General features: G+C 38.2%; 1 protein-coding gene and 1 long non-coding RNA gene across 4 annotated transcripts; one reads left to right on the top strand and one right to left on the bottom strand.

The window, feature by feature from the left end:
• The first annotated feature begins 7,160 nt into the window (after positions 1 to 7,160).
• On the top strand, positions 7,161 to 17,380 carry Awh (LIM/homeobox protein arrowhead). Of its 3 annotated transcripts, none has more exons than XM_003690584.4 (5): positions 7,161 to 7,444; positions 13,506 to 13,723; positions 14,021 to 14,269; positions 14,892 to 15,065; positions 15,244 to 17,380. In XM_003690584.4, exons 1-5 carry the CDS (start codon positions 7,176 to 7,178, stop codon positions 15,309 to 15,311), a joined length of 978 nt encoding a protein of 325 aa, XP_003690632.2. In that variant the 5' UTR covers positions 7,161 to 7,175; the 3' UTR covers positions 15,312 to 17,380. The 3 variants fall into 3 exon arrangements, with proteins under 3 accessions (XP_003690632.2, XP_086769881.1, XP_086769882.1); XM_086913755.1 differs by having other exon boundaries at positions 15,178 to 17,380; XM_086913756.1 differs by having other exon boundaries at positions 14,892 to 15,080; positions 15,226 to 17,380.
• LOC147656808 (uncharacterized) lies at positions 13,340 to 14,393 on the bottom strand. The gene is made up of 2 exons (XR_015293937.1): positions 13,812 to 14,393; positions 13,340 to 13,752 (listed from the first exon to the last, which is right to left on the bottom strand). It is a non-coding gene; the product is annotated as an uncharacterized LOC147656808 (long non-coding RNA).
• Positions 17,381 to 17,575: the final 195 nt, after the last annotated feature.

The raw sequence follows: 17,575 nt of genomic DNA, 5'->3' as shown, positions 1-17,575 counted from the left end.
ACGAATGGTAGAGAAAAAAAGAATGAAAAGAAAAAAGAAAATAAATAAATAAATCTCGAGAAAAAACTCGAGATCTGGATAATAAATTGATTGGAACCGGCCGAGGAAACGCGTCGTCACATTAACATATGTTTGCATTTTATTAATAGAGCGCCATAAGTGTGGCTCTCTCATTCGTTTTGCTTCGTATCGCTTCGTATATTATCGCCTCTCTCGATTTTTCTTTCCCCCCCCCCCCTCCCCTATTACAATATTCAAGGAATATTCACACTTTGTCATCGATGCGCCGACTTGTGCCTTCGCCGCGACGAAATAAAATCGTTCCCCGGCAATTAGCATAACCGCCACGTTCCGCTCGGCGTATCGATGGGATGGGAAGGATTTCGAGTCGAGTCCAAACCGCGAGTTTCGCGTCACGTCACGGAAAGAATTGGAAACTTTTATCGAATCAATTGTGTGACAATTTACTCCCAACGATGGATTTCTCGATAGATTTTGTCATAGAAGAAAAATGTTGCGCGTAGAATTGACGAAGGCGTAGATAAATAAATCGTGTCATAGGATGGAAACAGCCTTTCATCAGAGGGATATAGTATACAATTTATAAATCAAAAATATATTTCCGTAAAAATTATAAATAAACCTCGATTGAAATCTCGACGAAACAACGCTTGGCGAGGGAACCAAGCAGGACACCCGGTTCGGTTTATTAGCGACAGATTCGAGGTAATCGCGAGACGAATCCGTTCCATCTCTCGACCGTTATTCGCAGTACAATGGTGAGCGATAAAAGGAGAAGCGAGAATAGGAGGAGGAGGAATTATCGGGAAAGTCGACGTGCAACATTGTGTCGCGTGAAAAAGCAAGAAATCGGATGGCGATTTAAATAGATCTCGAGTGGCTCCTCTTTACGTGCTACGCCCATTGTACTATCCGCAAGGTATACGCGTTTCACCCTGTGGAGGAATGGATTTTTCCACGAAGAGGCGTGAAAGGAGGCTCGTGCCCTTGGTGGTTGCCGCGCCACTCGAAGCTCACAAAAACCGGCATTATTTTCTCTCTTCTTCCCTCTCCCTCTTTCTCTCCTGCTTCGTATCTTTTTCGTTTCAACGGGGTATACACCGGGGGAGTATCGTCCTCGTTTTGGAGAAAGAAAACGGGGACTCTGGAGAAGAAGGATGGCGGGCCACTTTGTCAACTTGTCACCTGGGTCGAGGAGATCCGCGAGAGAAAACGAACGAAAGACCCCTCGGGATGAAGGGAAGAGCTACGATCGTTCTTGTTCGCACCAGGAAGTCTTCTCTTCCTCGAGACGTTCCTCTTTTTCTTGCTTTCTTTCCTTTTATCTTTTTTCTTTTCTTTTCTCTCTCTCTCTCTCTCTCTCTCTCTCTCTCTCTCTCTCTCTCTCTCTTTCTCTCTCTCCTTGGAAAGAAAGGGTGCGCTTTTGTATGTGCACGAACTTTTACGCTTTTGTTTGATATCGTTCTGTACGATACGATCGTTTGGATAATTGATTTTGAGGTTAGGTTCGACGTAAGAAGGATTTTCAATGAAAGTATACGAAAGATCGAAAAAGTTGTTTGAAATTTATAAATTTCGTATTAATTGAACAAGAGGTTAGATTCGTATCTATATCTAGAGAAAAAAGTTAGGTTAGGTTTTGATATCGTTCTGTACGATACGATCGTTTGGATAATCGATTTTGAGGTTAGGTTCGACGTAAGAAGGATTTTCAATGAAAGTATACGAAAGATCGAAAAAGTTGTTTGAAATTTATAAATTTTCAAAATTTAAGAATAGTAAATTTAATTAGTTTATAGAAATATAAAAATAAAAAAAATTATTTATAATATTATTTAATTTAAAAAATGATAATAATATTAATTTTTTATTTATTAATAATTTTTTATTTTAAAATTAAAAATTTAAATTTAATTATAGGTAATTTAATTATATTAATTTTAATTTTTAATTTATTTAATTGTAGTTGAATTGATTGAATTATAATTTTTCGTAATTTAAGATTTAATTTTTATTCATATGGTTTAATTTTATTAACTTTATGAATTTTTGGATTGATTTTTTATTCTTTGAATATAAATATAATAAATTGTTTATTGGTTAATTTTTTGTTAATAATTTTTTCTTAATATTAATTGAACAAGAGGTTAGATTCGTATCTATATCTAGAGAAAAAAGTTAGGTTAGGTTTTGATATCGTTCTCTCATACGATCGTTTGGATAATCGATTTTGAGGTTAGGTTCGACGTAAGAAGATTTTCAATGAAACTATACGAAAGATCGGAAAAGTTGTTTGAAATTTATAAATTTTATATTAATTGAACAAGAGATTAGATTCGTATCTATATCTAGAGAAAAAAGTTAGGTTAGGTTTTGATATCGTTCTCTGATACGATCGTTTGGATAATCGATTTTGAGGTTAGGTTCGACGAAAGAAGGATTTTCAATAGAAGTATATAAAAGATCGAGGAAGTTGCTTGAAATTTAATAAATTTTGTTGATCGAGCAAGAGGTTAGATTCGTGCTCACCTATCGAGAGAAGAAAGTTAGGTTATTGGTGAAACGCATTTAAATAAAAACGGAACGATCTGTTTGCGCGAATAGAGGAATTAAATAAGGAAACGTGAGAAATCAAGTCGTAAGGATTACGAACAAGATTAAAAGTAGCGAGTTGAACCGATCTGGGTCGTGTATCTGCATATTTATATACGTGGCACGTGTGACTATCGATATAGCTTTTAACGTGTTACACGAATTACTTGCATATCCTTACAGGTGAGAAATTCAAGTAAGGAACGTTAATTAACCACACGAGGATAATTTGCCCGATATCGTTCTATTGAACTATTTGGTTGACAGAGAAATCGTGCGTCATCCATATTTCTTATAAGAGAAATTTCATTTAATCAATCGTAGCGAATAATTTTCACTGTTGTCGTTTAACCGACATCCAAAAAATTCATGGATCGACAATTACAATCCGTCTAAATTTCGAGAAGAGATTTTATTCGAAATATAATTATGTGGAATAATTATTCGAATGAGAAAAATTCTAACAAATTTCATCGCGCGTTTTTAGAAATTTCTCTCACTCTTTTTTCCAAAAAAAAAAAAAGAAAAGACGCGTTTGGAAACGTGGAACGCTCGGCAAGAACCGATGGGTATCATCGTTATTACCTCCGACGGGCAACCTCGACGGCCGAAGGGAAGCGGACGAGTATCGGTTTCAATGGTGTCGCGCACCGAAAGTGACACGGAGCCGCGGATGCCGTAGAAAAGCTTACAGGACCCCCAAAGGACCTCCCGTCGACAGCCTTTCAATGTTTGAAAGTCATACCCCGGTGGTGGTGCGCGCCGTCGACAAGGGGACCGAAAGCGAAACCACTCGAGAGAAGGCCGAGAATGGAGGGGCCTCATGGCCGTTCTCAATAGAGGCGTGTACAAACGCGCACGAGAGGGAGGGAGAGAGAGAGCGAGGTCTCTGCGATCCACCTTTGTGTAAATAAGGCAATAAGGCGAACCGAAGCGGGATTATTCTTCGGTTAAGTCTGTAGATCGGATTATGGGGTGGAAGAGAGATGGGTAGATATCTGGAGAGAGCGATAGTAGTGGTCTCTATTGGGACGTTTTCTGTTTTTTTTTTTTTTTTTCTGAAACAGTTGGAGTGGTCGAGAAAAGTGGCGTGTTTCGCGCAATGAACAATTATACATCTGTGTAACGATGCATAAAATAAGGCAGAGATAAATTTAGATTTTTACTTACGAACGAATAACGTAACTCGTCGCCAACAATGATGATCCATTCGGAGCAACAACTTTCGTTCGACGAATTTGACGAAGAGTCGGAAATATAGAACGAATTTTAAAAAAATAAATTGAGAATTTTCGAAAATCGCAACAACTTTCGTCCGAGTAAAAAGATTTGAGAAGAAAAAGGTATTGTAGAACGAAAATTTTAATGGAAAAAAAAAAAATAAATAAATAGAGAAAAAGAATAGAGAAGAAAACGAATTTTCGAAATGATGCGAAAACTTCGAATCATCCCCTTCGAGGAAGGTATTCTTGGTGGGTATCATTCCCATAATAAACCCGGGGGGGGGGGGAGAAAAAATCACGCCCCTGAAAGCGAGGAATATTTCGGGCCTGGATAGAAATGGGAGGGTACGTCGGTTTACCATAAGTTATGGGGCTGGCCGACGAGATCGCGTCTCCGTGATGGGCACACTGCCGCAACACACTGCGCGTGTTCTCTGAAGCTGTTAGGTGTTGGGTATAGAGGCAGCACCTACGGCTTGCAGGTATTACGTTACAATGCCATTATGTAACCCCCTCCCCTCCCCCCAATACCATTGTGGCGAGCCCGTTGTGACGTATGGTTAACCACCGACCATAACCAACCAAATGTTCGCACGTTCTAACAGAGGAAGTATTTTGTAAGGTATTTGGCCTGCGTGCAAGTATCGACCGTGTATCGAAATGATTTTTTGGGAGTAATTCGTGTTGGGGGGGAGGGGACGATTAGCGGGGAATCGAAAGGTGTTCGACTCGTTTCCTCGTGTTTCGAAGTAAGTAATTTAGGTTAGGTTTTAAGAAATGATTTTTTGGGATTAATCGTAATTGGTGGAAAATTGAAAGATATCGAAATATAATTTAGATTAGGAATTAAGAAATAATACGATTGATGCGGAGAATTGGAATTTAAGTTAAGGATAATCCTTGAAGCTTATGGTTCGTGGAAAATTAGAATTAAAAGATATTATTTCGAAGTAGTAATTTAGGTTAGGAATAATACGATTTGAAATTCAAACATTGGAAAACAAAAATCGAAACCTATTATTCATTTCAGATATGATTTATATTGTGTTAAAATTAATTTTTTTGTTTATTTATAACAAATAATTTTTACAAATGATTCTTATAATTCGAATTAAAAAATACTTGACTCGATATCGTAGTATTGCTTCGAAACTCAAAACTTTTCCAATAGCTTTGCCACCAATTTGTCCCAAACCCGGCGAGACAATCATCAATCGTATCCCGCGTTTATTTCATCGACGTTAGAAATCTCGCGTATTTAAAACGTGTATAAACTCGATCGTGAAACGCCCGATTAATCTTCCTCGTTCGGTCCTTCCTTTCCTTCCGTCGTAATAAATCCACGGATAAAATATTACCCGCGTTTCGTTCGTTCGCGACTTCTACACCCACAACTCACAGGCCGGACAGAGGTAGAGTTATATGCCACCATATGTGACAATAACGAGCCACGGTTGCATACGAGGCGGGGTCGTAAAACGGAGGATTAAACTCCTTTCGGCTATTAGTCTAATGTATGCGTTCCGATATCAAAAAAAAAAGAAAAGGCCTAGGAATCGTGAACGCGGCGATTCAAACATCTTCTGAATAAAATGGTGGATCCCGAATTTCAAATTCGAAAATTACCGATGATCGAATATGTATGCGCTCGAATTATATAAAATATATGGAAATATTTTGTAATAAGTAAATCACTTTATTCGAAATTTTCAACCAATCATCTTTTCAACGGTTAATTAACTTGCAAAATGTAGATTATGAATTTTCGAAATAGATATTTTTTTAAAAAGGATACCGATGATTCATCCTAAACTAATTCTCTTCTCTAAGATGTTGCATTGCAGATCTCGTTGAAACTTCGACTCGAAGCTTCTGGCCGTTGTGTGAAAAAAGGATCGGGGTAACCAAGTCGACGATCCCCTGTTAAACATTTCCGCGAACGGCATTGTGCCACCCTATCCCAACTACAGAATTCAAACAACTATCGGATACGCTCTTGTCACGAATGCTGCGCCACACTTGATGGATGCGCGCGTTTCGATCAATCTGTTACAATACAGTTTGCCATGGCTGCTATTCGGATAATCTTTCCTTTCCATTTTCAAACAACGAATTCTATTCGTCGCCAAAAAGAAATCGTCATTTATCATTATCAAATTTCCATTTTCTATGCGCCGGCGTATATAATATAATAAAAATAAAAACGTTTAAATTTACTTACAAATATCCTCGCATTTCTCTCTCTCTCAATTTTATCATTGACACGCTGAAAATGATACAAAATTAAATCAAAATTAATAATACAGTTTTTTCTATTTAATTGGATAATTAATTCATTTTTAATTATCGTCTGCCGAAAATTAATTCGAATTCAAACGATTTTTCCTTCCCCAATCCCCTCTCCATCTTCCCTCAAAGTGCAAAGTTTATTTACGCGGCACGCCCCGCTCGTTCAGGAATCATTTAGGCGTTGTGTATCGTTTTGTAGCCGTGAATCGTGGACACGTGAGTCGTGGTAACAAGAGCGTGGACACAATGATAGAGGACGGTTCGAGAAAAGGCTGGCTGGACGCCACGGTTGCCCGTTTAAACGTCCCCATTGGAGGCCCTCCAATCCCCCTATCGTTCGAGGGGATGCCACGGGGTTGGGCCAGCCACGTATATATCACACCGATGCTACACATCGTGCACAATGACACCTCCACGCGGCCGTATATATTTTCGAGAAGAAAAAAGGGGGCCACGCAGACTTTCGTGGGTTCTCGAGGCCTGCATCGCACCTCTACCGTGTCCACACTGCGCTCATGTCGGCAACGGTGTAACGATTCCCCCTGCAGCGCGCTCTATTCGCTTGACCAGCTGTCCGTTGGAACGCTCGTCGCGCCTCCAGCGGGCAAACTTTGAATTAAAGCGACTTGGACGCAGTGATGGGCAAAATTTAATAGTTGATGTTAATTCGTCGTTCGAAATGTAATAACAATAATTGCAAATTATAATGCGAAATGGGCAAGATTATACGAGAAATATATCGACCATGATAGCTGAGAATAAATGTTATTTAAGCGTTTTAATAAGTAATTACTCGATGTATAACTTTATTCGAAATTTTTAACTAGTTACTTTTTCAACGGCCGTTGAAAAGAAAGATTGACGATTTAAGAGGACGAAAGTGAAATAATACAAAAGTATCCCTATTCATTTTTATTAATGATGTAAGGAAAGAATCGAAGGAAAATATGTTTTTGTCTGTAAAAAATAAACGTATATATCTATTTCGAACACGTACGTATTTATCGTGCGATATTAATAAAAATGAAATTGCAGACAGAGGTGGAAGACATGACGAGCGACAGCGTGTGCGACGGAACCGGGGCGAATCTCGCCGCGCCGGAGACTACCGGCGGCCTGATAGGAGCGGAAATGCCGGCGAACGTGATGGAGTGTGGCGGATGCGGAGAGCGCGTCCGCGAGCGCACTGTCCTCTGCGTCGGCGGTCGAACTTGGCACTCTAGGTGCTTAAGGTGCTTCGCGTGTGCCAGGCCGCTACACGATCAACACTCGTGCTTCTTGAAGGGCATGAGGCTCTATTGCAGGCACGACTATGCTCTGTAAGTTTAACGAGTTTTTCATCGTTTAAAGCTATTATCCTTTAGTTTTTTATAAAGAAATCTGTTATGCAATTATCAAATTCGATATTATCTGTACAGTTGTTACTGGAGTAAAGAGGTTATTTTACGAAGTGGATTCGAAGAATATTCAAATTCGAGAAATTCGTAGATAAATATATCGAAGAATTTTAATATCGAAGGTTAATATGTTCGCTTGGATAAAGGCATAAATCCAGGTATAATTGCCATCGTGTCGTCAATGATCTAGGTTTTCTTGTAACGGCAATTTACCGATCGAAAGAGATTCAATTATCGCGATAACGCACAAAATAAACGTTCCTGTTATGTGTAATATTCAAATGCGCACGGTTGATCTAACCAGTGGAATAATAAAGCACAGTGAGAGATCGGTGCGAGCGTCGTGTTTGCGTTATCAATGCAATAAATAACAATTCGTTGCGAATACGAAACCTCTCAATCGGACCGCGAAAACGAAACTAGAAATTTTCCCTCGACACGACACGACACGATTCTTAAATGACTCGTCTACGGATCGATAAGCGTGTAAATCAACGTTAACGTTTCTATAAGTAAATTAGTGACGCGAGATATTTTGTTGTGTGGCGGATTAAGTGGTTGAACTACTTTTCGAATGTTTCTAATTTCTTGATCTTTCGTCGCATCGTGTTCTTGAAATTTTTGCGTTCGAAATATCTTCGATAATACGTTCGTTAATTTGTCAGATAGATTTTTAAACTGCGATGCGAAGTTTTATTCGTTAAATTATAAATCGATATCCGATGTATTTATAGAAATTTCTATATTTAATGTGCCACGAAATACTTTCGAAAAGCCGACTTGACCCGAGTCGAACCGAACGATTCCCGAATAAACCCGATTTAACCCGAACAATTCTCCACTCGACCCGAGTATCGAAATTTTCGAATTCTCGTGCACTTCTGTCTCTTATTTTGTTCAAAGTTAGGCTAGTTCCGAAAAATATTATCTCTCGTTCAAGCTATCCAACAAAATTTCGTCTTACTGAAAAATATCATCGATTGAATTAAATTACGGCGAATCGGAACACGTTCGATACAAAATCGAAAGAAATCACAATGCGTACAGTAGTAAACACTTGTAGATAAATATCTCTAAAGTTGAATTTACGTTGAATTCGTTTTATCCCCTCTTCGCATTTCCTTTCTTCTTCGGATTACATTGATTTCCGCGTTCGATAATATAGACAGCGATACCGGTCGCGCGTCACGATCGGATATCGCGATATATACGTGATTTAGACAGGCCGGTGCAACAGCCAGGTGACCGAACCAACCATTGATTGACAGTTGGATAAACACGTTGGAAAGTGTTCGACTCGGATCCTTCGCGTACAATCGGCCAAGTCACTTCGAGCTTCTTTCATTTCGATCGATAGTGACTCTCTCTCTCTCTCTCTCTCCTGCGGCCTTTCTTCCTCCCTACGAAAATATTCGAAACAAACCGCTTTCGATCGGCCATTATCGAATTCCGCTACAATACGATACGTGTGTCGAACGTTGTGTAAGTAAATAGAAAATCTAATTGAATTTTTGTCGTCGCGAATCGAATCGGCGTATGACTTAAAATATTTATTCGCAAGACTGGATTATCATTAGAGTTAATTTGTAATTTAAATTTTTAAATTTTATTTGAAATTGAATCCGTATTTAAGAAACAAATTACAACAAATATTAGATAATAGATTTCTATAGACAGAGGTGAATAAAATGTTTACGATTGCTCCGATAATTTATCATTCAAAACACAGATAAACAGCCAAAGTTAATCAAGCATTTCCGAGTTTAAAGTTATTCTTTAAGCTAATTTTTTTATTCAAAATTTCAATTACCTTTTCAATTATTTTTAATTGAAATTCCAAAACTCAGGATCTTTCCTTGCAAAAAATTAAATCAAACAACTTTTCAACTTACTTACTCCAGAAAATCATAAAACGCATTTTATGCCGGAGAACAAAATTTATCCAAAAATATCGTCGTCAATCGTGTCGCTTATCAGAGTCGAAAGGAACGAGTTTAACGAGAGTAAGAGTCGGCATTCCTCGCAAAGGCGGTGTCGGTGGATATTTTCGTGGCGTGTCCGTCTTTTCGAGGGTCAAAGTGGCGTGTATGCGGGAGGTCCCGAGGAATCTGCCGCGTAATTTTTCTCGACCGACCGTTTTTCGCCTCGTAATGCCGGCTTACGATGACCCGGTCGACAGGATCCACGACCCCGTAGACACGTCGACAACGTCGACTCGGGGAGGAGGGAGGAGGCCGCGCTGCCTATTTCGATTTACGCTCGGCTCGTCGTGATAAATGATCGGAAACTATATGGATATATGCCACGAACAAGCTCTGGGCCGGAGAATCGAGGACACCGAATCTTTTATACCGATTCGTGATCGAGGAGAGGAGTTGATACAATGCGACCTAATTAAATACGCCATTTGGACGGTTCGCATTTCGATTCCATATACTTCCAACTGTTCTAATCTTGTTTGAAAGTCTTTCGCTCGCGCGAGGATCGATTTTTCAAATTAATCCCTCTCTTCTCTTGTAATTATATGTATAAATAAAAAAGACAAGGAAGGAATTTCAACTCGACAATTCTTCGCGATTCAATTTAATTTAAAACACGGATTGATGGAATTGCGATTGAAAACAATGAGTGTGATGTTTGAGTTCATCCTCTCGAGGATTGATTTTTATCTCGTCACCTCTTTTAGGACAGGATCTACATATGTCGCGATAAAAGAAACTAAAGGAAGGAGGGATAGTAGAGACAATCGACCGTTCAAAATTCAAATCCCTTCCTAGAGATTGACGTGGGTGAGACGAGAAAGTCGTGGTCTCGCGATCACGATGAATTAGTGATTCGCCGAGAGAGAATAGGATTAAAGTGCAGTCTTTTTCTTTTTTCTCTCTTTTCTTTTCTTTTTCTTTTTTTTTTTTTTTTTTTTACGTGTTGCCTATCTCTGCACAAAATTTATGATTACAAATATGCATTTCTATTATCGTTCCCATTAATTATCGATCAAAGAAAAATCAAAGAAGAAGGCCGTAATTCGTATTTCGTTCGATCGTTCCATCCTTTTCCAATCATTCGAACGAATGCGAAGAATGAAAGAAATTTCAACACTCTTTTCGCAATGACCTAATTTCCGATCGAATTATAATTAATCGATATTCGATCGTTCAGAGTTAACAAACGAAATCGTAGATAGCGTAAAAAACATTTATTATAATTATTATAATAAATCTACAATGGAATATAAATAACTATAACGAAGCGCAACGTCCCGTGCGATCAACTCCATTAAGCAGCTCCTTATAGCCGTGCGAATATCCGCTCCCTCTCGCGTACGAATCCTCCTCTTAATCCGTTCGGTTGTCGAAACACACGGAGCAATAGTGGTGGCATCTAGCAGCTCGTCCGGGTACATAAACTGTACGTACTTACTCACTTTCTCTGGTGGTTTGGTGGTGGGGCCACCGGGATAGTCGCGTGGCCCCATAAGATACGTTGGCGGGGAGGGAGGGAGGGCATAACCCCTTACACGGGCCGTATAAACGGCCAAGTCTCGGTTCGTAGCCGGGGAGGAACCGGACGAGGAATCGGGATGCACTTTCCGTGTTCATGAATATGATAATGGGCTAATGGCCGACTAGTCGTTGTTTAATTACCAGCCGCGGCGCACACCGACCGACCACACCACGCCACGTCGGCCGTGAAGAAGCCACCGTGTGGTCGTTGGTGTCTCGTCGTTAGGCCGAGGACTTCACGAGGCTGTGTTGCTGGCAACGGTGCACCCGTAACACCCACCTCTCCGACCCATTCATCGTTGCCCAGCGTGCGTGTGTCGTGTAGCATGCTCGTGTCTTGCCGCTACACGGCTACCGTTTACACCGAGCTAGGCTCTTAGAGAAAGAGAAAGAGAGAGAAAGACTAGAGAGAGAGTGACTTTTTCACAGAAACCTTTTCTCGTTGCGGTTAGATCGTGGGGATCAACAGCAACCAGAGAGATTTCACGAGAGAGTTTCAGACATGTAAGTTAGAACTTGGTCGTTCGGTGTAAGAACGAAGAAAGAAACGAGTAAGAAGCGGGGGTGTGAGGATTTGGTTGGTGCATCGTTTCGGGGGAACGTTCGTGTTTAGTAGCATCGTTGGAAAGGAAGTTTGGTTTAAGTGGCGCGGTGAAGAAGATCGGGGGAATACTTATAATGGAGAAGTACGTTTATTTTTAGTTCGGATAGAAGAGATTCTCTTTTGTTTTTCTCGTTCTCTTTCATTTCGCACAAATTCCATTTCGTGTTTATAATGTTTTTTTTTTCCTTCCATTTTTCATTCCACTCCTTTCTCATTTTCATTTTCCTCCCCATCCACATTCCCTTCGCTTCCTCCTTATCTCGCGACTCTCGTTTCTCCCTTTTTCACCTTCTCTCGTTTATTATTCCTTTTTCTCTCTTCCTCCCCCCTCTCCTTCGGTGTTCATGCGCGGCAGCGCGAGTTTACATACACGCAAACATACTCTTGGAGGTTAGAGCTCGCGCTTCGGGATCCAGGAGTCATTTATTTGTCACAGGACGACCGGTACAGGCTGGCTTGTTCCAGGTAAACGCGCGTTCGTGCGCGACGCGTTATCTAAGACCGTTCTCTTTCTCTCTGCTCCCCAAGTACGAATTATATTCTCTGTTCCGAGCATTCGTGTCGGCCATTGCAACGCGCACGAGCATTGATAATCGAGTCTCGACCGTGTGAAATCGTGCGCACATTTTTGGCGAACTGCCCGATCTTCCTTACCCACGTACGATAATCTCGAGTTTTGTTGATTGTTGTTTTGCCAGGGACAGTGGGATACCGTGGCTAATTGTAACGCGCGATTAAATTCAAATTATTTCCTTGACGTTTTAATTATAATTTATAATTAGAGTTATAATTTATACTCGGTGAACGTGTATAGGCTGTGCAAAAAGTCGAGGACAAATTTTAGGACTATGTATAATATTCATCGAAACAAGGAAGAACAAATATCGATAAATGTGAGCTGAATTATGTGTTCTTTTTAGTAAGATGTTGTTTCTGAATATGTTCGATTCAAATTCGATAGATTTTTATATAGTAGTACGATCGTCTTACTGATAAAAACATCCCATAAACAATTTTGGAAATAATGATTTTTTAACGCATATTTATTAAAATTCTTTTACTTGTTTAACAAATACTAGGAATATGCTTTTGAAGTTTATCCTTAATACATTCTAATACATTCTACATATACTATATCTACGTATGAGATATATACATGAAACGTTTGTTACTTTTATCTTTCAATTTCATTATGTATTTCCATACAGATTTAATTTTAAAAATCTGCACTTCTGCAACAATAAGAAATAAATCCTATAAACCCTAATCAAATGCTCGAATCGTCTACCCTCAAGGTTACTAATAACTCGTCGAGTCGAGTGTGCAGGAAATTCATAAAGAGGATTTGCGTTTTTCCTCTCGTGCAGTTCCTATCGACAGTTGAACGTTGGTGCACGCGAACACCCGAGGGAGTTGACGCGAAACGTTTTCTTTAACGTGCGTTCGTTAGAGTCAGAAGGAGCTAAATCCTCGACGCTTCACCTTCCATCGTTGAATTTATTGGCGCCATTGCTGCAGGTGGCCGCGTGCTGCGTGCCTGCAAATTTTTTACGACGCTTCGGATTTCCCGGCATGGCAATACGTCGTTAGTCACGTTAGGTTAGAAAAACTTTGAATTCTCTGAGTCGTTCTATTCGAACCGCGGTTGATAAAATTAATGGAAAAAGAACGAGAATGTTTCTCTTAAAGAACAACAACTCTGAGAACATAGAAGATGAATCCTTGACGATATATATTCGAAATTACTTTACTGTATTCTTGATACAATTAATCTTTACATTTTTACCCTTATTGAAGATAATTAATTATTCAAAGTTTGAGTAAATAAATTCAATACATCCTATTAAAAAGCAATTCGAAAATTCTTATTTTTCAGAACATTCGGTGCTAAATGCGCGAAATGTGGTCGAAGCGTGGGCGCGGGGGATTGGGTGAGAAGGGCCAGGGAAAGGGTGTATCATTTGGCGTGTTTCGCCTGTGATGCCTGTTCCCGTCAACTCTCCACAGGCGAGCAATTCGCCCTCCTGGACGCCAGATTGCTTTGTAAGGCTCACTACCTGGACGTCGTCGAAGGCAACAACACTTCTTCCGATGGTGAGACTGTGCAGATACCTTGCACATTCCTTGTAAAGTAAATAACCAAAATTTACTATGAGGCAAAAATATAATTATTATTACTTACTCGTACCGAATCCAACGGTGAATGTTAATTTATTTTCATCGAAAAAGAAATCTCTTTTATCTCTTCTCGATAATATTTTCCTTAACCTTTATTTTACGATCCAACCTATCGATCTCTAAATCCGTGTAAAATAAAGAGGGGAAAACAAGGATTAGACGTCTGGAGAGGCGTATAAATGGTTGGAGCACCTCTAATTGGTACTTTCGCAGAAGGCGGTGACTCCGAGAGCGGGCACAAGAGCGGTAACAAGGCGAAGAGGGTGAGAACCACGTTCACGGAAGAGCAACTCTCCGTTCTTCAAGCGAATTTCCAATTGGACAGCAACCCGGACGGCCAAGATCTCGAGAGGATAGCCCATGTGACGGGACTCAGCAAAAGAGTTACGCAGGTTTGGTTCCAGAATTCTAGGGCGAGGCAGAAGAAGCATCTGCACACGGGAAAAATGAAAGGGCAACACGGTACTTCTTGCGTTTGTTTCTTTCATCGATATTTGTCTAAGTGGAAGAAGATTCTTGTTGATATCTTTTTTTTTCTTCTTCTTCTTTTTGCGATTTTATACCGAATTCATTTTATCCTTTTCATCTGAAACATATTTGAAGTATAATTATTTACAAAATACGTTTCTCTTCCTCTCTCTCTCTCTCTCTCTCTCTCTCTCTCTCTCTCTCTCTCTCTCTCTCTCTCTCTCTCTCTCTCTCTCTCTCTCTCTCTCTCTCTCTCTCTCTCTCTCTCTCTCTCTCTCTCTCTCTCTCTCTCTCTCTCTCTCTCTCTCTCTCTCTCTCTCTCTCTCTCTCTCTCTCTCTCTCTCTCTCTCTCTCCTCTATGATGACATATTTTACATATAATTTTTCTCGAACAATTAATATTGTACATCTAATTATATTCCATTGTTTGAATACGATTATTTTTATTATTTAAAAATGAAATATGCTATATGAGTTATAGAATTAGATTTATTATATTAAATAAATAGATCTACTTCGAACGTTTTAAGTCTGTATATGTAAAAGATGTACGATTTTAGATGATTTTTTAGGTGAGCAAAGCTCGAAATCAAAGAGGTATTATTTATTGTTTCAGTTCATCAATCACCACCAAATTCTAACGCGTCCACTGGCGATTTCGGCCGACACATCAATTTACATCTGACCTATTCGTTTCAACATCAACAGCAACACCATCACGGCCAACAACCTCCGCAATTAAGTCCGGCTACGTGCAAAAGTCCCACACCCACGATTTATCATAATCATGGTGAGAATATTACTCGTTTCTACTTGCACGTATGGAAAATTCTTCATTTCTTGATTCATGATAAATTTAGATTAAAATTATAATCGGTTTACATTATAATCAAGTACGAGAGGACGAAATATAATTATTTTGAAAAAGGTCTATTTCTCTATCGAAAGAGCATCAATTTTGTCCTCAGGCTCGGAACAATCGATGGACGAACTCTCGCAAGACTCGATGATGTTGTCGATGCCGAACGAGGTTTAATCGCCGTTGGACCACCACTCCTCTTTTTGTAAATATTTTCTTTATTTAGTTTAAGAAGATTTTTCCAATTTCGTCGAATCTTTCTCGATGAATACGAATTCATTTCATTTCGTGTCTGTTTCCTCGATCGAAAATGGATAAATAATTCGTCGCGGTTAGAAGAAGAGAGAAATTTTGAAATTCTCGAAATCCAGATAAATGATAATCGATGTACGATTTCATTTGATTTTTCCATTCATAAAGTTTTGAAATTTTTTAGAATTTTGAGAAAATTTCCGATTCCTAGTTTGGATCTAAGAATCAGATTTCGATTTATCCGTCAAGATTTAGATAGAATTTTATTATAAAAAAGGAATAAGAGAGTTTTCCTCGATTTATTTTACTTTTCTTTTTTCAATTTTCATTGGTGAATGTTGAAAAAGGTTGTTTGGATTCCAAAATATTTTTTACCGTCGTGTTTTTAAAACACGCTTATCGATTATTTTATTTCTTTAGTACTTACTTTGAAATGACATATGAAAATCACAGAAGAAAAATTTAAACAAGTTCAAATAAATCCATTTTCCATTTTTTACATCACGCTTTTAATTCAAAAAAAGTTTAATATTTCGACATTGTAAAAATTTAACGATGTTACAAATTAAAAATTTTAAGGCTGATTATTTTTCGATCATCTTCGATTAATTGGATCAGTCGAATGTAATTGAAACACGATTCGTTCTAACTTCGGACATTCTCGGTTATTTTCGAGAATCAAGATCCAATAGCCACCGATCCTCTTTTTCGGCGATATTACCGATATTAATCGAAAATAACCGAATCATGATTAGCTCTATTATAAATTAAATAAAACTCGTCTATGTTCGATGAAATATTACGATGAAAGATATTCTATTGTAAATATCGAAAGAAATTACCAAGTTGTTCGTCTGTGATCTTCATATTTATTCAATTAATTAATCCTTTGAAGCGTGTTCTTGAAACAAAATATATTTATACAAAATATATTTATTTTGATTTGTAAGTTAAAGAATATTCCATGTTTCGATCAAAGGAAGGAAAATTAATTAAACAGACGTCATTTAAAAAAAAAAAAAAATGCTAAATTGTAACATTGTTTCAAAGGGTTAAATATTTCGATACTTTTAGACAGCATCCGAAATAAAACGTCGTTGATCCGAATATCTCGTATAATTTAGAACGAAATCCGCCCAAATCGTTGTTAACTTATTAAGATAACCAGCAAAACGTAGAGAAGCCAATTTTTAAGACTGGATGGCAGCACAGCTCTCTCGCACTGGATGTTAAGCTTATTATAAATAAGTGAATACAATTAAACGTTCCATATAATGCATAAAACAAATCTGTGTGCACCAATATGGAAATGAATCACGAATATTTCCGTAGCGATTGATAGGTGATGATCAACTCGTTATTAACTTCAAGTTTTAATCCTTTCCATACTTTCTTTTCGAATTAATTAATTTCTAATTTTATCAAACTATTTTTTTAAACATCAAAGAAACAAAACTCAAAGAATATGATGATTGGATCAGAAATAACCTATAATAGTAAATTCAATGGAAAGGGTTAATCACGAGTACTAAAAAGCTCGATCCAAATCCATCGATACACGAACTTCGATTATACGAATAAGGAATATCCTTTACGATTCTAAAGAAGTGATAAATGTGATTTTCCTTCTTTTCGAGAGAATGATACATACGATAGTTGTCCTCACTTTGATTGATCCACGGAATTCCCTGATATAATCAGGTTATCGTTTTAATAAAACGTGTAAGATCGAATATACAATTAGCATAAACGATAAAACTCGAAAGACGTTCGGTGTCCCCGAAAATTGCCGAAGCCTCGTTTCGTGTCGACTCGGGTACATTCGGTATATCTCGGGAAACATCAGAAAGCAATGTTCCGAATGAAAGTATCTTTTACAGTGTTTAGGTAATTAATTGTGTAATCGTAAAAAGAATCATTATTTAATATACTTAATGTACTGTGATGTAAATATTGTAAACTAAGTATATATACAATATAAAATGTTGCACATACTTATTTACTTCCATGTTGATTTTCCCAGCCCAAAGAAAAAATATTAGTATCGTTATATTATAAAGAATTTTTTTTTATAATTTAGATACAGTGACATTTATTTTATTTTACATATTATATAGATATAGATATTTTTTCACTATTATGTAACTTTTCTATGATTTTACAAATTTCAATTTTCATAATACGATATA

The sequence above is a fragment of the Apis florea genome, unplaced genomic scaffold (genome assembly GCF_048593485.1).
Source record: "Apis florea isolate Af1SG1 unplaced genomic scaffold, ASM4859348v1 contig_3496_pilon, whole genome shotgun sequence".
Classification (NCBI taxonomy): domain Eukaryota; kingdom Metazoa; phylum Arthropoda; class Insecta; order Hymenoptera; family Apidae; genus Apis; species Apis florea.
This window is presented reverse-complemented; position numbering and strand designations above follow the sequence as displayed.